Source organism: Siniperca chuatsi, linkage group LG21 (genome assembly GCF_020085105.1).
Source record: "Siniperca chuatsi isolate FFG_IHB_CAS linkage group LG21, ASM2008510v1, whole genome shotgun sequence".
NCBI lineage: Eukaryota > Metazoa > Chordata > Actinopteri > Centrarchiformes > Sinipercidae > Siniperca > Siniperca chuatsi.
This window is the reverse complement of record NC_058062.1, coordinates 10,893,378-10,912,591: the sequence shown is the minus strand read 5'-3', so window position 1 is coordinate 10,912,591 and position 19,214 is coordinate 10,893,378. Positions and strand designations below refer to the sequence as shown.

At 40.9% G+C, this 19,214-nt stretch overlaps 1 protein-coding gene across 2 annotated transcripts; it reads left to right on the top strand.

Annotated features, from left to right (window-relative positions):
• Positions 1 to 5,777: 5,777 nt before the first annotated feature.
• Positions 5,778 to 18,077, top strand: cdc42ep4a (CDC42 effector protein (Rho GTPase binding) 4a). 2 transcript variants are annotated; one of them, XM_044181274.1, is made up of 2 exons: positions 5,778 to 6,033; positions 15,590 to 18,077. In XM_044181274.1, exon 2 carries the CDS (start codon positions 15,737 to 15,739, stop codon positions 16,790 to 16,792), a length of 1,056 nt encoding a protein of 351 aa, XP_044037209.1. In that variant the 5' UTR covers positions 5,778 to 6,033; positions 15,590 to 15,736; the 3' UTR covers positions 16,793 to 18,077. The 2 variants fall into 2 exon arrangements, with proteins under 2 accessions (XP_044037209.1, XP_044037210.1); XM_044181275.1 differs by lacking the exon at positions 5,778 to 6,033 and adding an exon at positions 14,133 to 14,805.
• The last annotated feature ends 1,137 nt before the right edge of the window (positions 18,078 to 19,214 follow it).

Genomic DNA, 19,214 nt, shown 5'->3' with positions numbered 1-19,214 from the left:
TAGTAGTCTGGGGAATGTGTTGATTCTGTACTGGTACTCATGTCAGTAGATTTACAAACTAAGACAACTTTTATAATGTGCATCCGTTTGCTTTTATGTTACTCACAGAATATGACTGAGGACCAAAAGCACAAATCTTCTTGGTTCAAATTATATCATCCCATCACAACCACATCACAATATTATGCTATTAATGGCTGTCAAAGAAGTACAAGAATAACTGTCTTTGAACAGGTTACTAAGGCATAAAGAACATTTGAAAAAGGTGTGATGAGTTAGCAAAGTAGGCTTACTACATGTTTACCAATGTAAGAGATCGAAACTGTCATGTTATTTTCACAACAGAAACCAAACTGAAAGCTCTAATATTCAAAAATGCAAAAGAAATAATAACGAATGTTTTTTGTGAACACTACGAAAAAAGGCAACATGAATTGGTCCCTTACAGACAGTAAAAATTCAAAATAAGAAAACTGATATTATGTATTCTACAATCTCGGTTTATTCACGAGAATGATGGACAACAACAGGAGACAGGGATTATACATGAAATGCATCACTAAGGATCGTCATGTGAGATTATATGTGTTCAACATGTTACAGTGTAACATGGCATTGATATGATGACTGAAAATGTGTTTTATGCTCACAGTACATACGTATACACATTATGATGAGATGTTTTCTACAACACTTTTGAATATGCTGGATCTTTAAAAGTTGAATAGGACATTGCTGTGCTGGAGGTGGACCCTTTGTGTATAACTTAGACAGTTGGTCCATAATATCATCTGTCAAATTTCCAGTGTTCACATCACTGTATGCATCATGAAGGAAACATTATGGACCTATTCATGGTAGCTCTCCAAAATAAATTATTCTATTTTGTAATGGTGTTTTCTTCATGCCTCATCTGAATATTTTAGAATTTTATACAGAATAATATATATTGGCAAATAAGGCAGGTGACTTATAATTCTAACATATGAGAAAGAGTGGTAAAGCTTTGAAACAGTGGTATAAACAAAGGGTCTTAAAGCAAATAGAAACCACATCAGACTCTGCAGACAACTATTTTTACAGACAGTCTTAAGCAGACATATTTGCATGGTCTGTACGGCAACATGATTATAGGTGACACTTGATCCTACAGTGCTGATTCTCTCAGCCACAACAGAGACATAATGCATAAGAGCATGAGTTACAGGGAAGAATTTGAAGAAGAACCTGATCCGGTGCAAACATGCTGAAAAGCTGGGGGAGGGTGGGAGAGTGTGCCAGGTAATCTCCTTATTTCAGGCCAGAGAACATTGATCTTAAGCAAGGCCAAAGGGGGAGGAAAAGAGGGATCTGGGGGCTGGAAGGTTTTAAGGAAAAAGAGAAAGTCATGTCAAGGGTACAGTTAGTTGGTGTTGGAACATATTTATTTGCTCTCATCAAAAGCTCTAACAGACCAAAAAACAGACAGATTGTTAAATTTGCAAAAGTGGATGGATCATCATTTATGGCAAATTAATGAATTAATGGTTATTGAGTTACATTACAATGATGTGAAAAGTCAATCTTAAAGGTTTTCTTGAAAGTCTTCCCCATCACAAAGTCTGGAATTCAGTCATATCACATCTCATGTGTACTTTATAGCCCATCTTGTTTGCTTTGTAACAATTGAGATAATTCTAGTTTGTAACTCAAAATCATAGTCATTCTTCACACTCAACGCTCCACATGACTATTGTTCACTTCCTGCCAATTCACTGCAAGGAGGCACACAGAGTAATCTTCTGTTCACACACGCACACAGACACACAGATGTGGCTTCACATCAACAAATCTGTTACATTTTTACATTTCAGTTCAGTATCTCCTCATGGGACAGACTTATACAGAATGTGCCCTAATTCTGACTGTGCTTGTTGGAGTGCATCAGAGTACATTTGCAAAGCAGCTAACTCATCTTGACTGGTAACTCCAAAATTAGGACAAAATCAGGATGTATGACACAGAAGGAAATTGAACATTACAGCTTTTATAACCTTTTGATGAACAGAGAATTTTGGCAAAATGCAGAAGTCCTCTGGTTGATGTTATTTCACTCACAGACACAGGAGCGTCACATATCTATCACTATGCAGTCAATTCAGGCTTCTTCATAACAGTCAATGAAGGTTGAAATGAAGGTTATGCATCATAATCCTAGTTTTTCGAGCATGGTCAAAGCCCTAGAATGAGTTGGATAATAGGTTTCCCCTATTATTATTCCCTTCCTCTGCAAGGCAGCATGCTGAAATTGTACTTGTTCAACCAATCAGGGCTGTCTAGGCATTTGCCATGGTATTTGTCTTTATACATATTAAATGGCCACCGCCACCAATTGTCATCCACAATGTGACAGACTTCTGGAGCAACATGGCTAAAAAGTTAGGGCACAGTCTTCTGTCTCTTACATGCACTGGTGGAAGCAATATTCAGATTCTTTACTTAAGTAAAAGTACTAATACCACACTGTGAAACTACTCTACTGTAAGTAAAAGTCCTGCATTCAAAACCTTACTTAAGTTAAAGTATGTAAGTATTATCAGCTAAATGTACTTAAAGTATCAAAAGTAAAAGTACTCATTGTGCAGTAAAATGGTCCCTGTCAATGTTTTACTATCATATCTGATGTTTTTGGATTAATATTACAGCTGCATTAATGTGTATGTTGCATTTTGCTGATGTAGATGTTTAAGGTTGCACTACTGTATATACTGTTGTGTGTTTTAATCTACAGCAATGCATCATATTCCATGAGATCATCATATGTTTGTAGTGCCACTGTCCTGTGAGAACCACGTATCTCTAAAAAGTCAACTTTTCATGAGCTCAGAGAAACAGCCCTGTTTTCAGCTTTGTGACGATGCATAAGAAGTAGGAGAATTTTCTCAACCCATAAAGGAACACGTAATCCTTCAGTTCATCAGAAAAGTCACCAATTTTGGAGATACTGGTGAGTTACTATGTGGTTTTCACTGGACAGGAATGGTATGCAAAATTGTAATCTGAAAAGTAACTCCAAAGCTGTCAGACAGATGTAGTGGAGTAAAAAGTACAGTATTTGCCTCTGAGATGTAGTGGAGTAGAAGTATAAAGTTGCATAAAATGGAAATACTCAAGTAAAGTACAAGTACCTCGAATTTGTGCTTAGAGACAGTACTTGAGTAAATGTACTTACTTACATTCCAACACTGCTTATATGGTTTACAGGCTTAGCAGTGAAGCCCAACCTTATTTTGCACCCTCTACTGTGAAATAACAAAAAACATAAGATTAACAATGTACCAGTCACATTTAAGCAGTCCGCCAATCCATTTCAGGATCTATCTGCACTGAGGATAGAAATCATTACATCACACAGCTCCTCATCTGATCTGCTGGCATCACAACAGCCATGCTGAAGAGATACACAACACTAGACTGCTAACACTGTAAACCACTGCCAAAACTCCAAACTGAAAGTTCTGGTTGGCTAAAGGGGCCAAATGAACAATCTGGGAGAAACCTCAACATCTGACTCTCTGAACATTACTGTAAGCAGATGGTAAATCCGAGGGAAAAAGCCAGACAGCTAAAGATGTTCCTGAATGTCCAAAATGGCACAACTGAGAATGGACTTTTTGGTTCAAAAACATCAAACGCATAGTAAGGTAAAGGCTAAGACACCATTGCACAAACATCCACTTCTGAAGTACCACTGAACAGAGCTGTCAAAGCTGCCAATGCAATACACAAAGCTGCAACAATAGGGGACTGCTGTAGTATTGCACCAGCAGCAGCACCTCAAACTGAGCAGCCCCCGAATCAATTTTACATGATTTTAATGGAAATAATTAAAATAAGAAATAATAAATAACACTTAAAGAAAGTTGAGAAATTGAGTATGTATTTTCAACTTTCTTGCATTAAAGAACTTAATGAGCACTGAATGCATGAAATGGGTGTGTTCACTCAGCATGCCAGGATCAGGGCCAGGAGAAAAATCTGATTACTGACCAGCTGCATGTAAATGCAGGTTTTACAGTAATCAGGTTATTGCAGTGTTTGGAAGCGTATTCTCCAATTTCCTGTCTTAACCAGATTTCAATAACCAGGTTTGGAGAGCGAGTACTTTACTTGAGTATTTCTGCTACTTTATACTTCTACTTCACTACTATATATAATTTATTTGATAACTATATATATAATAAAATAAGATGTACTATTATATTTTAAGATAAGATAAGAATTTTACTGATCACCAAGGGGTAAATTCACAAGCTACCCAGCAGTATCTTAAGTAATTCAAATTAGCCCCACCTTTACCAGCTGCAACGTTAACGTGATGTACACATTATTCTGAAATGGGCCATACTGCATGATGAGTACTTTACTTTGGGTACTTTAAGTAAAGTATTTTTGTACTTTTACTTAAGTTAAAGTTTGAATGCATGACTTTTACTTGTAACCAAACATTTCTACACTGTCGTATCGCTACTTAAGTGGAAGCTCTGAGTACTTCTTCCACCAATGCTTTAGGAGGCATGGGTATGTCAAAAAAATAACTTGTAAAATTTGAACACAGCGTGATCCTGGACAAAAGGCCATTGCAGTCAAATCCTCATCATAAAGAGCCCTGTTCTCCCATCAGCTGGTGGGAACATAGCCAAAGGCAGGAAATAACTTTTGAATGTGTATGATGGACACTCTCCATGCAGCTCATTACGTTATGGGGAGAACAGAGATTTTCAAGAACAGCATGGGTAGATACGCTTACGCTACGAAATGGCTGTAAAAGACAAAAGTGATTAGTCATTCTATCCAGGTAGTGGAGGCGAGTGACTTTTGACCTTTGATAATTATCAACCGTTCACACATTCCTTTCTCTTGAGCTCAGGGTGAGCATGCGCAGCCTTGGGGTGTACCATGGCAGCATCCCTCTCATTTCCATTGCAAAAGGTAGCCTAGTAATGAGCGGTCATTGATAGAGGGCAGCTGGTCAACCTGGAATACACATGGTCAAAAGAAATCGTTCACTGACTCACTCAAAAAGTCCTCAGCAATCGCAGAATGTGAGAAATACATGAACGTTTTTGAACATCTTTCCTTAAAGTGTAAATAATTTGACTAAAATGTGTTGGTTGTGAGTTTAGACAGGAAAGCAGAAGGAGACAAATTAAATTAAAGCTATTTTAAACTACAGCTTCTCCTGTATATGACATCCTAATTTGCCTTATCATAACTGTCCCACATTTTGCAAGCTTATAGAGCTTAAAGATGTAGAAAATTATGTTTTTGCACAAAAAGACACATTGTTACTGAGTCCTACCTATTAGCCTTGTTAGCTTGTGCTTTCTATCCTCCATGTAAAATTAGTGAGGTGTCTCCCTTAGGTCTACACTGTATGCACCTCCTCAAAAATGTAATGCAGGGCCCTGCAATGAGGATGTTATGTTCTCCTACTTCCTTTGTTTGGAGTTCTCACTAAGGATGACCATGCATATTTCCCCCTTTCAATGACACATCAGCTCTTCATCCTCAGCCAAGCCATATGTAATATCACAAAGAGAAAGTGAAGAAGTATAAAATCTGAAGCATCATGAAGTGGTGGTATTAAAGTTTTTATTATGATTTATGTTCCTTGTTTCTTTCACATGCTGTGTCATTAGCGTTCATGACACAGACCCCGCCTTTCAGAGTGATTGAGCCTGTCTGAGTGGTCCCATGCTGGCAGCCTGTGTCTTTAAGGAGCCATGTAAAGAGGGCGTGTTCACATGCACTACGGAGGCAGGAGGCATTGTAGTGAGTTATTGCGCATCAGAGCAGCAGCACCGTTTCGGAGGATCCAGTGACAGCAACAGTAACATTTCTATGAAAAAAGAGAGACCTGTCTGTCTAACAGTGTTATTTGGATTTCCGAGAGTTGATCTGAATGGTGTGCGTCTCTGAACGCACCCCCATTGTCAACCTGCTGCGGGCCTAAATGTGAAGCAGCACCCGGCTTTATGAATGGGATGCTCGGTAAGTGTGTGCGCTTCAATGTTTGTACTTGCGCTTAAACTTCACTACATAAAATGTACATGCATTTGTTCATGCATCCCAAACATGTATTTAACAGAGCGGCTTTATTCAGCGTTTCAGAGCGCACGGTGCGCTGCAAGGCAGCTGACGCTTATGTGGTCAGCTACTTATTGTTCTCGTGCCATTGACCCACCCAGAATCTGAGCTTTATTGTAATGTGATCGAATCACGAGACAATGCTGACTGCAAGAGTTATTTAGTGCTGCCAAATGAACACTTAAAAGTATTTTTTGCTCTCTGAAGCAAATTCTTTGTGGAGGCAATTGATGTCGCGAGAATCGAGCTTATTTGTCTGCAGCCCCTCCGCAACAATATTAATTTCTTATAACATTAGCTTATCTGGGAATGATTTGAAGCTAGAACTGATCCAATGATTTCTTGTTTTTACGTATCACTTATTACCAAAGGAAAACTCTTATAGGCCATAGGAGAACATATGCTGAGCTTCAAAATTTTCAAAATGAGGCCAAACATGTGACGTTTTGATTTGCAGTGCATATTGAGTGAATGTAATGTCCTTGTACAAATGCATGTTGTTCTCAATACTTATATGTTTTGAAACGTTTGTGTAAACCGGTTAAAGCTGAAATGCCTGTTTTGGTAGTAGAGGAAGTTGAATTGGCATACACTGATCTGATGGCTTTTACATGATTTACATGATCAGAAAAATCCCACATTACACACTTTCTGTCCCAACATATAGTGCGCCAGTTCATTACCCACTTAGGCCATGTTGACTTGAAAGTGCTGCTCAGTTTGCTTGGCAATGGTGTTAGGATGGCATCTGATGAGCTCATTGACTGGGATAGTAATAAAGTGATGGACCTCAGGTCTGTAGGCAATCACTCCGTCACCACCATACTGATAAGAACTCTGCAGCAATTGTTTAAGGAGATAATGTTATCAGAGGCCTCTCCTTGTGAGGCAAATTGGGTGGCTTTCTTTGTTTTCGTAAGGTTTAAATGTGACATTTGACCTTTCTTATCAAAAAAAGGCAGAGCAGAGGGCTTTGTGAGATGTCAGATTGTTCTGCCCGTACACTGTGATGGATTTAGGTTGACGACACAGCAAACAAGCAAGCCTCATCGCCAAGATTTATGTCATAGGCTTAGCCTGTTTACTTTTTCCCCCAGAAGTGCCTCTGAAATGCCTTTCAGAACAGGCGACACATTTTTGATCAGTCTGCACAGGTTCTGCTTCCTATACTTCTGTCTCTTAAATAACAAAGCGTCTAATTGCCTGCAGGAGACATGTTTAGTGGTTGAAGGTGAAAGTTATCCTTCCTCCATGTGGTGTTGCACACTGTGCCTAGCCCTCTGTTATTGGGCACAGCAGTGTAGACGACATTTTACTGGCTCATAGCCCAGGAAATGCTACCTGCTCAGAATTTAGTTTACAAAAGTGAGTGAGTTTGTGCACCTCACTTTCATTTTGGAGCTCAGCAGCTCAAAATCCTTCCGTGGTAGTGCTGAAGTGCAACTTATACTGTGTTATTTGTGGCCAGTGAGTGTAAAGTCCTGCATCCATGTTTGAACATGTCTGCAGTTTGTGTGCTCATTTGAGGCAGTGTGTGTGTGTCCCGTCCAGCCCCTTCACATTCCAGGAAATACCAATATAAACTGTTAGATTTTTTTTCCTTGAATGCCTCAGAGGATGGCGATAGTGAACTGTTGGGTTATTATAGAGGATATGACAGGTCTTTTGAAGGATGTGTAGCATATAAGTAACATGTTGAGTTGTTGTCAGTGCTCTTAGTTACTACTACAGGCCTGCAAATGATACACATAAATCCCAGCTTAGTAGAAAATTTACAAGCTGTAGAAAACATTCATTCTCTCAGTAAACAATTCATGGATATTGTTTGCTAGTTTGACTTGTGACATAAGGCAACAGTTCATTTGTACGCTGCCACCTACCGTTTTTTTTTTATAACATTGTTGTCCCAACGTCAAATTCTAAGGTTTTCTCATATGTCAGTGTGTGAATGCTGTGTTTGTTCCTGTGTCTTTTGTTTGGCGGCTTTGTTTTCTGGTCTTACCCAGCATGCTGCATTGTTACCCAGTGGGCTGGGGTTGGTACTACGAGCCGGAGGAAATGTTTATTCTTTTTTGCCATCCTGTTTCCTTGTCACTAGTTGTAAATATTGGATGTAGTTGATATCAGCGCAGCAGAGAGTGACAAGGGTTTATAATTTTAAACTGCACTAATGTCATGATGGCTGACCAGAAGACAGGTATTTTTTGTCTCTGTTTGAACCCTTCTTGGGTATTTGATTTGATTTAGTATTCATCCACTAATTGGATATTAAATTCTGAAAGGGAACCCATGCACAATGCACTTATCAACTTAAGGGTGAGACTGTTGCCATACACAAGTCCAGTGGTTTCTTGTATTTTCTAAAAAATAAAATCTTTGATGAAAGGAGCCCTCCACTGTCTGTTAGCTACTTCTTTGGTTTCCCTCCAGCCTATGCATTTTGTTGCTTTTCTGCTATTTTGACCCTGTAATTATTGCACTCTCACACTTTTTAAAGCAAGAATCTCTGGATCCCATAATTTCCCTGCATTCTTTCCATTGAGTAGCACATGTTTCCACTCGAGTCTTTCAAAATGTAACCTTGCCTGTCTTCTGCAGCTCTTCAGAGATACCTGGCCAGTCTGCATCTCAGTCTGTCCTGTTTCGCGATACGGACACCTGGGCCTGAGGCCGGAGCTGTCATCAGCTGTGACTCCGCTATCCACGGCAGAGAAGATCTGGTCGTGTTCGGCTTCTAAAATAATTAATGTCACTGAACCTGAGGCGCTCCAGGCACTGATACATGTTTTACATGCCATTTATGGCTGTTGTTGAACACACACAGTCCCAGCACTGGTCCACGGCCCTGTAGGTTATTAAAACAGTGTGTTGATGGAGATATGAGCTGTGTTTGTTTGGTTAGCCCATCAGTAATACAGTATAATGGTGGACCGCCTTGTTTACATTGAGTGGTCAGGAAGGGTAGGCTGGGTAGATTTCCGGAGAGATGATTTACTGCCTTATTTTCTCCCTGCCCTTCCTGTGGATGCACCCCTAAACACGCTAACACGTTTTTTCGTGAAACACTTCCTTTATGTATTGCTATGCCTGTGTAATCTTTGCTTTTGAGAAGCAGTGGGCTAATTGCTGTGTTGAGGTTACTGGTTATCTTAGTGGTAATTAGTCATATTCTTGCAATTCTGTGTGCACATGCAGTTTTAAGAGTGCTCATAGGTCGTTGAGGAGACAGGGACTGTTTTTAATGACCTAGGGCTGGTCGTTGACCTTGCAGGTCCAGCTGGATGAGAATAAAAAAGCTGGGGAGCTTTTAGCCATGTCTCATTAGCGAAAACATCCAAAATAATGTTAAGTGGTTATTTCTGGCATGCTCATGTGTTGATATCGCCAATGTCAACCTGCTTTCTGCTCATTCTCTCTGATTATGTTGAGACACTCTAAATGCCGGAGTGGTGCCAATTTCTGCCCAGCACACAGATGACGTTGATGTTGAGCCATGCTGGCTGCAATTTCAGTGTTTGTAACTTTTATTCAGATCAGAGACAATAGCACAAAGCAGGAACAGACATTAGAATAGAGGAATAGAACATTGAAAAGACACATTGTAGAGTCTCAGTCTTGTTTAGCCCACAGAATACTCTTCATTCTTGAATGTGTCGAAGTGGAGCACAGCATTCTTGTCTGCCATTCGCTTTTTGTGTCTGTAATAAAAGTTGACCGTTTCATCAAAGCAGAGGATGGAGAGAAAAGAGATAAGAGTGTCGTGTCTGGAGGCTGTGTTGGGTGTAAATGTAAAAGAGACAAGTCATCTCCTCTCAGGTATCAGAGGTCAGCTGCTACACATCGAGCTGACTCTTATTCTCTGCCAGGAACCCTTTCATTGGCTGTCAGGGCTCTTTGGTAAGCTATAGTGTCTGTGCTCTGTCCTGGTCATTATCTATCACTTTTCCTCACTTCTTGCTAGCTAATATGGACTTTTATAGTTGGTTTAATCTGTTAGTGTTGCTCCATTAATGCATCTACTGTGCCACACTGATTATATGTAATGAACAGTCTGTTCAGTTGTATAATCATTACCAGTAGACTGAATGTTATTTTTAAACACTGCTGAGGTCTTGTGAGTTTGTTCTTCCAACTTAAGCTGCTTACTTCAAATATTCCACTCACTGAGGATAGCTACAGATTTAGTACTTACTGATATGAATGCCAGGTCAAAAAAACCTACAGGCACTTTTATCAGCAGGAAAGCTCTAAAAATCTGTTGTATGTTCTTTGATCCTTATCGAGCAGAATGTCCGACTGGGTGAGGTGTGACGTTAGCATAACAGACCGCCTCCCACCAGCTTGCCAGGTACTAGTGGGGACAGCATAAACACTGATATGTGAGTTTTTTTGCTGTCTGTGTTTGAGAAATACACACACAGGCCTTTTATCTTCTCTTTCCTGTACTTGGAGGCATTATTTTTGTTTTTGGGGGGGAATTACTATTGAGGTGTTCATCTCCTTTATGATTAAGAACATATCTCATTTTGGCTTTTTTGGGGAAAATAGTTGTCTCTGTCTGCATGATTTCCTGATTTGATTATGTCTATCTAGGGCTGCAACTCAGGATTATTTTCATTATCGATTTATCTGTCAATTATTTTCTCAATCGATTAGTTGTTTTGTTTATAAAATGTCAGAAAATAATGCTCATCACAGTTTCCCAGAGCCCAAAGGGACGTCTTCAACTGTCTTATTTTGCCTAATCAGTCCAAAACATTGATTATCATTTAAAATGATAAAAAAAAAACAGAGAAAAGCAGCAAATCCTCACATTGGACAAACTGGAACAACCATGTTTGGCATTTTTACTTGAAAAACGATTAATCGATTATCACAATAGTGGCCGGTTAAATTTCTGTCAATTGACCAATCGTTTCAGCTCTATATCAATCAGACTGTGATAAAATAGTTTGTCACAAAAACATTAAGTAAACACACGCCATGGATGGTGTGAACAGGGGCTGGCCAGCAAGTCACACCGGGCATTTCCCCATCATGTTCAGTATTTCACAGTAACTGATTTTGGATTTGCCTTCCTCTTTAGACCACAGAGGATTTACACTTGATCAAAATGAGCCCTGGGCTTTCTTCCTTTCTTGGAACTACATGGTGGAGAATGACATGGTGGTGGTGGTGGTGGGGCAGGAGGGCACTTGAGATTAGGCCTGTCACGATAACTGCTTTTGTTGGACGATAATATTGTCCCAGAAAAATTGCAATAAACAATATTATTGTAATTTTAAGACCATTTTATACCACTGATATAATGATAATATAATAGCATAATAATACAAGTACACCCTTTGAAATAGCAATGAACTTTAAAGCTGCCTGAGCCCTGCCCATGGTAAAACTTGTCAGAATCGCGACCACAAATGACAGCAAAATATGTATCAAACTCAGCATAGTTTTTTCTGTTCATTTGGCTTAAGCGCTGTGAAAACAAATGCTCAGGCGTTGCACCCATGTTTTATAATGTAGGGAAAACCCTGCTGTTTATTCTGGCATCATGTTGGCTAAAATGTTGGTGACATCCTTATCCAAATAAACACACATGTAAACACAATTTGCAATATTGTACGATATATGGACATGACCTTAATAATTTCTACTGACCTCGATGAGTCGATAAAGTTATTATCGTGACAGGCCTACTCGAGATACCCTGTAGGTCAACAACTTGATCTGAATCCATGTCACCACAAACAAAGAGCCACTTAGACTGCCCTAAATGGGCCATTTAAGCAACCGCTAAATCTGGCTTTTATCTAAGTAGGAGGGCTTTATTTGTAATTTTTCATTAGAGCAGTGGGTTTTCTCATTGCTGAATTTATCTCAAAGGGCAGCATCAGCTTGGTGTCTGTTGTTCCCTGTCTTGTGTGTGATTGAGAGATAATGTGACTTCCACTGTCTCCGGGCTACTTCATCCCTAAATGAGATATTCAGCCCTGCTAACTGAGTTGCATGGCAGATACATATCTTCTAGAGGCCAATTGTCTGCTTAAATACTGGCGTGTGTGTGTGTGTGTGTGCGTGCGTGTGCGTGCGAGCGTGTGTGTGTGCGAGCGAGCTAGCCTATTACTGAACAACTGTATACCTCTTGCTAGTGTTAAACATATGGGAATGATTAAGAGTTTTCACTAACTAATGGGGTGTTTGCAAATGGTATGATCTTCAGATTGTCAGAACAGTTTGAGATGTCAGTAGGACAGGGGAAACCAGCAATTTCAGTCCCTGTTTTTCATGCAGATTTGGGTGCATGTGGCCTCCCACCCCCTAATGTCATTTCACCCTCGGGTCATGCGGTCATCCATCCAGGTCAGTGCCTTCAAATGAGGCAGACAGAAAGCCCCCACCACTGCAGCAGCCACCCTCTCCCTCCCAGACAGTAGAATACACACTGGACGAATTAAGCACAAATAAGATGCATCAATACTCAATTAAGGAAATGGACCATTAGTCCTGTTTGAGAGCGTGTGTGTCAGTGCATGATCTTTTGTGTATTAGTGTTGACTGGCCTAGTGTGAGAGAATTGGCAAGAAGTGAAACGTTTGTTTGCTTTAAACAGAAATTATCCAGGAGGTCAATATTTCTTTCTAATGATGAACAGGAGTCTTTGTCATGCATGTAAAATCAGTCTTCTGATGTTTTTTTTTATTTTTGTGTGTGTGTTTGCTGAACTGTAAAACATAAAAAAATAATAATAGGAGTGATTTTTGAGTTATAGCTTAAGCTTGTTGCCTCACTTCCGCTCATGTAGCATCTCTCTACAGTGTTAAGAAGTGACTGCAGCATTTCCTTTGAGGTACAAAATTCTCCCAAGTGAATATACTGTCGGATTTAATGCTCCCTTTTTTCACCCCTTTCAGTAAAAGAACCCATTTATGTTTACATCCTTCCTTCGTTATTTCTGTGCTTTTCCCTCAGAAGAATTGGGTGTGTATTTTCTTCCCACAAAGTGGTGCCTATAACCATATGATATTTAAGCAGATTTAGAACCCTCCTTAGACCCGGGCTAGGTATTTATATTGATAATTGAGTTATATGATATATAAACAGAGCTAACATTACATTCCCATGACATAAATACATTTGGGGAAACGGGCTGGAATATCATTTACCCAAACAGATGCATTGCCGATGGTTTAGAAACGTTCCCAGTGTGCTCAAGTTTATCACAGTGCGTACGCATGCATGCACTGTTGCGTTTCACTGAGCAGTTGAGAAATACCACAACAAGACTGGTCCGTCATCTTCAAAATCACATATCATTCAAAGGGCTCAAGGTCTGTAGGTCAGAGGTGTGTGTGTGTGTGTGTGTGTGTGTGTGTGTGTTGTAAACGGTTTCTGATTTCACTGTCAAAATGAAATAATGCAGATGTGCTTCGTTTGCTCATCCTGTCTGTTTCTGTCCCACATTCTGTGTCTCCAGTGGGCTCCGCTGCTGCTAGACCCTGAGTGTTGTGAAAGTCTGTTTATAAAGTCAATCCCCCCTGCTGTAACCCCATAGTTCCCACGCTAACTGCTGCCTTCTCAGGCTCTTTTTCACTTTTTCATTCACATATACACACACGCATGCATGCACACACATTTACACAAAGCTATAAACATAGCAGGGCTGTGAATCAGGTTGGATGTAATTGCTAAAGGCCAGTGCTGCTGCAGAGCTTCCTGAATCTGATTTAGATTCAGCTGATGAAGAATCCATGTCTCTGCAATGGGCACCATTGAGCTTTTCAGTTTGATCCTGGCCTGGGGGGGGGGGCCTTTCTCCATCTGCCCTTGTTCCATCCGCTGGTTGTTTTTCCTCATCTGTTCATGCCACCCTGAAGCAAATAGTCAGGAAAAAACTTTTGGGCTGGGTGTGAATTATTCCCCTCATTACCCCAAAAAAAAAAAAAAAAAAACAGAACATGCAGCTTCAATAATAGCTTTTTTCTGCGAAAAAAAGTGACCTTGTTTGTGTGTTTGTGGGCACGAAACCTTTTGGAGTTTATGGAAAGTTTCACATAAAGTCTAAGCCTCAATCAAAAATTCTGCAATCGTATATGTTTTTCTTGATATAGATACCTCTACTTCCTTGTCTTCAGCACCAGAACATTTGTATTTTTGTATTGATTTCCATTTTTACCAATAAAAACACACACAACATTGATGGAGTGAATGAGTGAAAACATAGCAGACATCAGATCAAAAGGGTGTGTTGTCTGAGCTCTAGGTTGACACAGAAGGAGGCCATGTGTTGCGTGTTTGTATGACGCCTGAAGCCTTCTGCAGCCCTTGACAGGAAACGCTGCTGCCTGTTTGCAGGAGGGTGTTTCCATGGAAACCAAAGTAGGTGAGGGCATTAACAGGAAGAGGAGTAGTGGCTCAGCTGGCAAAGACGGGGGGCGATGGAGACAGAAGAACGAGGTCAATGCACTAAAAAGCCTGCCACATTAAACAAACAAAATTTCCCAACGGCACTTCTACCAAAAACAACTCTGACTTAAATATCTTTTGAAAGCTTGCCTGCTTGACCAAAGTCAAGGTTAAGTCGCTGACTGTTTTTAATGATCTTCCTGTGTTGGCGTGAAGAAACAAAGAAAGAGGCACTATGTACAAGCCGGAGAGGTACACGCTTAAGACGGCAAGGTAAGCGTTTTCTTCAGGCCTGCTTACGTGTAACCATAGAGATTTTCCACCCAAAAGTCAGAGGTACATTTGTTTTTGATGTCTGTAGAAACTGCACTTCATTTTGCAGACCACCAAGTGTTAGTGTTTTCTGATGGTTGTATAATTGAATTTTTCTGTGACTAGAAAGATTACTTTTTTGTCCATATACTATATGCCGTGCAGTCAAAATTGAGCTTCGCACCAGAAAATCCCTGGCAGCACCCAACTGTCCTTCTCAGATTCATGTTGGTCTGTGGTTGATGTTTTTCTCTCAATTATAATGCAGTTTTAAAGCACAATCCTGTGGTGTTCCCCATCTTGTTTTTTCCAGTGCATTTCAGAGGTCATCTCACAGAGAGTTGGTGGAGTGCTGCTTATCATTATGGAGTAGCATAATTGATAGCTTCTGCTCTTTTTAATTAGTGGAACATTTGAAATTCCTAGAAATGTTTTTATTTACTTGATTAAGCAGGCAAATGTGAATATTCTACACACAATGCAATATGGAAGTTTTGCAGTAAATAGATGTCTTTAGGTTGCCCTTATTTGATTTATGTTGTATGTTCCTTTTTTGACATCAGTAAATGTGTTTGGCATGTTTTCTGTGTTTAAATGGGTTCATATATGGTTTCATGTCTCGTTTTTGATTGTGCATTCATTTTTGTATGTATTTACTTGTCTTTTATTTAAATTGATTGATTGATTTATCAGTTACATTTAAATACATTCTGTGTAATTTATTCTATTCTATTTTTATTTTCAGGTTCAGGGCTGACTGCAATTGAGGAGCATCAATATTCATTCCAAGGTCTCTAACAAGGATTATATTCAAGATTTGGAGGCTTATTTCATCGCCTGACTGCATCTTTGACTACATCTTTGTGCAAAAGAAAACCGCTTATCAGCCACCATGCCAATCCTAAAACAGCTAGTGTCTGGCTCCTCCCAGACCAAGCGCCGCTCACGCATGGATCTGACCAGGGAGATGATCAGTGCTCCACTGGGTGACTTCCGCCACACCATGCATGTAGGCCGCAGTGGTGATGCGTTTGGAGACACCTCCTTCCTCAGCACCCGCTCAGGGGAACCACCTCATGAGACCACATCCTACCCCAGCTCTCCCCGGCCTGGCCTCCTGTCTCGTACCTTCAGGAGCAGCAAACGCTCCCAGTCGGTGACCAGAGTCGACCAGCACAGAGACAACACCCTGATGGTTCCTGGTGGGTCACCCACCTATGTGAAAAATGCCATGTCTCTGCCCTTCCTCAATGATGAAAACAGAGGTGACAGTATGGTGGCAAAGAGTTTGTCATCAAGTCCTTTAAAGCAGCACGGGGAGGTGGATGGGAGAGGTGCAGCTGCAGCTACTCACTTCCTGGAGCTGGAAGAGCAAAGCTTTGGTGAGCTGACCGAGCTTCCAGAGAGCTCTCACCACTACGGAGGTGGCATGAAGCACGCCGAGTCAGTAATGTCTTTCCATGTTGACCTGGGACCCTCCATGATGGGTGACATCCTGGGGGTGATGGAGAAGGAGGATGACGATCTTGGCTACGAGGAGGGCAAGAGCAGTGAGGGCCATGCCTCACCACCTCTCAGCACCCACGGTGAGGAAGAGGATAGCGTGGAGAGAGAAAAGGATGAGGATACAGTGGAGCAGATGGAGGCAGAGGAAGAAGCAGCAGAACTGCAGCAGCAGGCCTCTATGCATCCAGGCAGCTCTGTTGATCTGGGGCCTGAGAATGGAGGGCCCTACATCCCAGTGTACACTCCTGAAACTCGGCCAAAACACTTGCAACATCAAGACAGTTGCTCCATGTCCAGCTCTGGCTCTGCTGCCCTGGAAGAGAAACCAAACAGCCAGACTTATGCAGGAGATACAGACAGCGCCACCTTCAGTGCCCCGCCAGAGGAGGAGAGCAACTTCTCCTCTTTCTTGGAGGATGAAGATGATGAGATCCACGTATGAGATTCCAAAGCTTTCTTTAAAAAAAAAAAAATAAAATAAAATAAAAAAATCGGACAGAGACTTTTAAGGGGTTTATGTGAAACTAGCAAGTCCTTTGACAGATTGGATTTGCACTTGAATGACAGTAAGACATTGTTGTTGGTTACTGTGGGAATGGAATTGTGAAGAAGACGGAGTGCTCCTACTTTGTAGGTCGGCAAGGAGAGAGTGACTGCTCCTTTAGGATGAGCCCAAACTCCATCTGTGAGAGAGCCTTACCCTCCACTTTCTGTTTGTCTGTCAATCCTTCTCTCCCTTTTGAACACTGAGGGAACTGACCTGGAAGAGCAGCCACTTTCTGAATATGGAACATTCCAGAAGTAAGCAAGGAGGATGGGTTTGAAAGAAACTTTTGTAGGAAAAACACTTTCCATAACTAAAGCTCAGTTCACACTTTCTGTCTCTCTCCCCTCTCACTTGACTTGTCATATGTGCTTTTTCATTTGGTTTGCCTCTCTTCTTGTTGCGCTTTCTCTCTCTGGCTGCGGGACATCAAGAGGCATGAGCTGAACAGAAGGCCTCTGTCATCACAGGATCACTGGTAGGTATCTTGTCACAATAAAGGGAGCTGTGTTTGGCACTGGAGTGTGAAGCCCTGCCTTGAGCCTCTTTCATCTGAAAATATTATAGTAAAGTGCCATAGATCTGTCAGTTTTCTCCCTTATGTAACTCAGGGTCCTTGTGTCGCTGCTCAAAGGCTGCCATTTCCTGTTGTACAGCTGGACCACAAAGCCCCAAACCAAAATTCTTTTGTTTTTAATTCGCTGTGAGCTCCACACAGGCCTAGCCTCAGTGTAAATTTGAGAAAAGCAGGGGTGTAAAGCTAATGGAGATGCATTGGCCTGCATTAAGTATGAAGCATGGTGTTACTACAGGAAGCCAGAGGTTTGGACAGTGGTGTGTGTGGCACACTGGAGGGGGGCTGTGCACTGTACTGTTTGTTGTCTCTTTTCCAATGAACAATGAGATTGTTTTTCAGCCTGAAGCCATAATGATGATGATTTTGCAGATTGAACTGACATGAATTGGCCATCTTCCTCCTTCTAATCTGTCATTTCAAGTTGAAACTGAAATGAGTCTGATAACCACTTCCTTCCTTGTTTTCATACATCCGAGCAGCTGCAGTGGTGCAACTGAACCGTGTAAAAGATGTTGATTCTCATTAATCCAGGAGCTGCCTTGACGTATAAAACAGTTTCCACTACTACTCATTAGGAGGGCTTGTAGTATTATTATTATTATTATTATTGAAAAATCAGTGCACCAGCAGGCACAATTAAACCAGACACTACTAGTATTTGGTGTTTAATACCTGTTGTTTTTATCTTTTGCTATGTTTGTGTTATGCCTGTTCGAAGAGTGGAAGAAAATGTCACAGCCAGCAATAGATGCAAGAGCATTAAGAAAATATTGCTATTTTTTTGCAAGTTGCATAGTCATTGCAGCTTGACTCTATCTCTTGCATCATTAAAAGCTGTGGCCAGAAGTGTTGTGGCTCAGTTGCACTGATTGATTTCACTGCCTTAACCGAAACTGACAGATGTGCCAAATCATAATTTTCTAGCCAAAAATATTTTTAGTTATGAAGCTCACTTTTGGGAGAGCCTGTCAAATCTGTCTGTCACTTCCTTCTCTGTATGGGTAATCAGCGTTGAATTTAAGACTGAGTTTCAGCTTGTATGTTTAAAAAAAAAAAAAAAAAAGTAATATCATGCAGGAAAAAAAGGAAAAGAATGAATTTGCATAACTGGATATTTATATTTCCAATCACTCAAACACTACATAATATATTCAGGTTATTTATAGGTTAACAATTTTGTGCGACTGGGAAGTTGTCTGTGTTGCCCTTTCTGTATCCATCCATCCATCCATTTTCTACCGCTTGGTCCCCGTTAGGGGGTCGCGGGTGACTGGAGCCTATCCCAGTGACTTTGGGCCTTAGGCAGGGTACACCCTGGACAGTGGCCAACTCGTCGCAGGGCTAACACAGACACAGACACAGACAAGGACAGACAACCATTCACTCACACATTCATTCAATACGGGCAATTTAGAGTTATCAATTAACCTACACATGCATGTCTTTGGACGGTGGGAGGAAGCCGGAGAACCCGGAGAGAACCCACGGTAACACGGGGAGGACATGCAGACTCCACCCAGAGAGATTGTGTGATGTTGGTCCGGTCCGGGAATCGAACCCACGAACCCACGATCTCCTTATTGGGAGGCAGGAGCTGTAGCCGCTCTGCCACCGTGCACCCCCCCTTTCTGTATAATGTTGTATATTATGCCTTACTGTTGTCGTCTTTACTGTATATTTTCAGCCTTTTTTCTGTATTATCCACAAATAACCTATATTTTTCAATAAAAGAAATCCTGAACA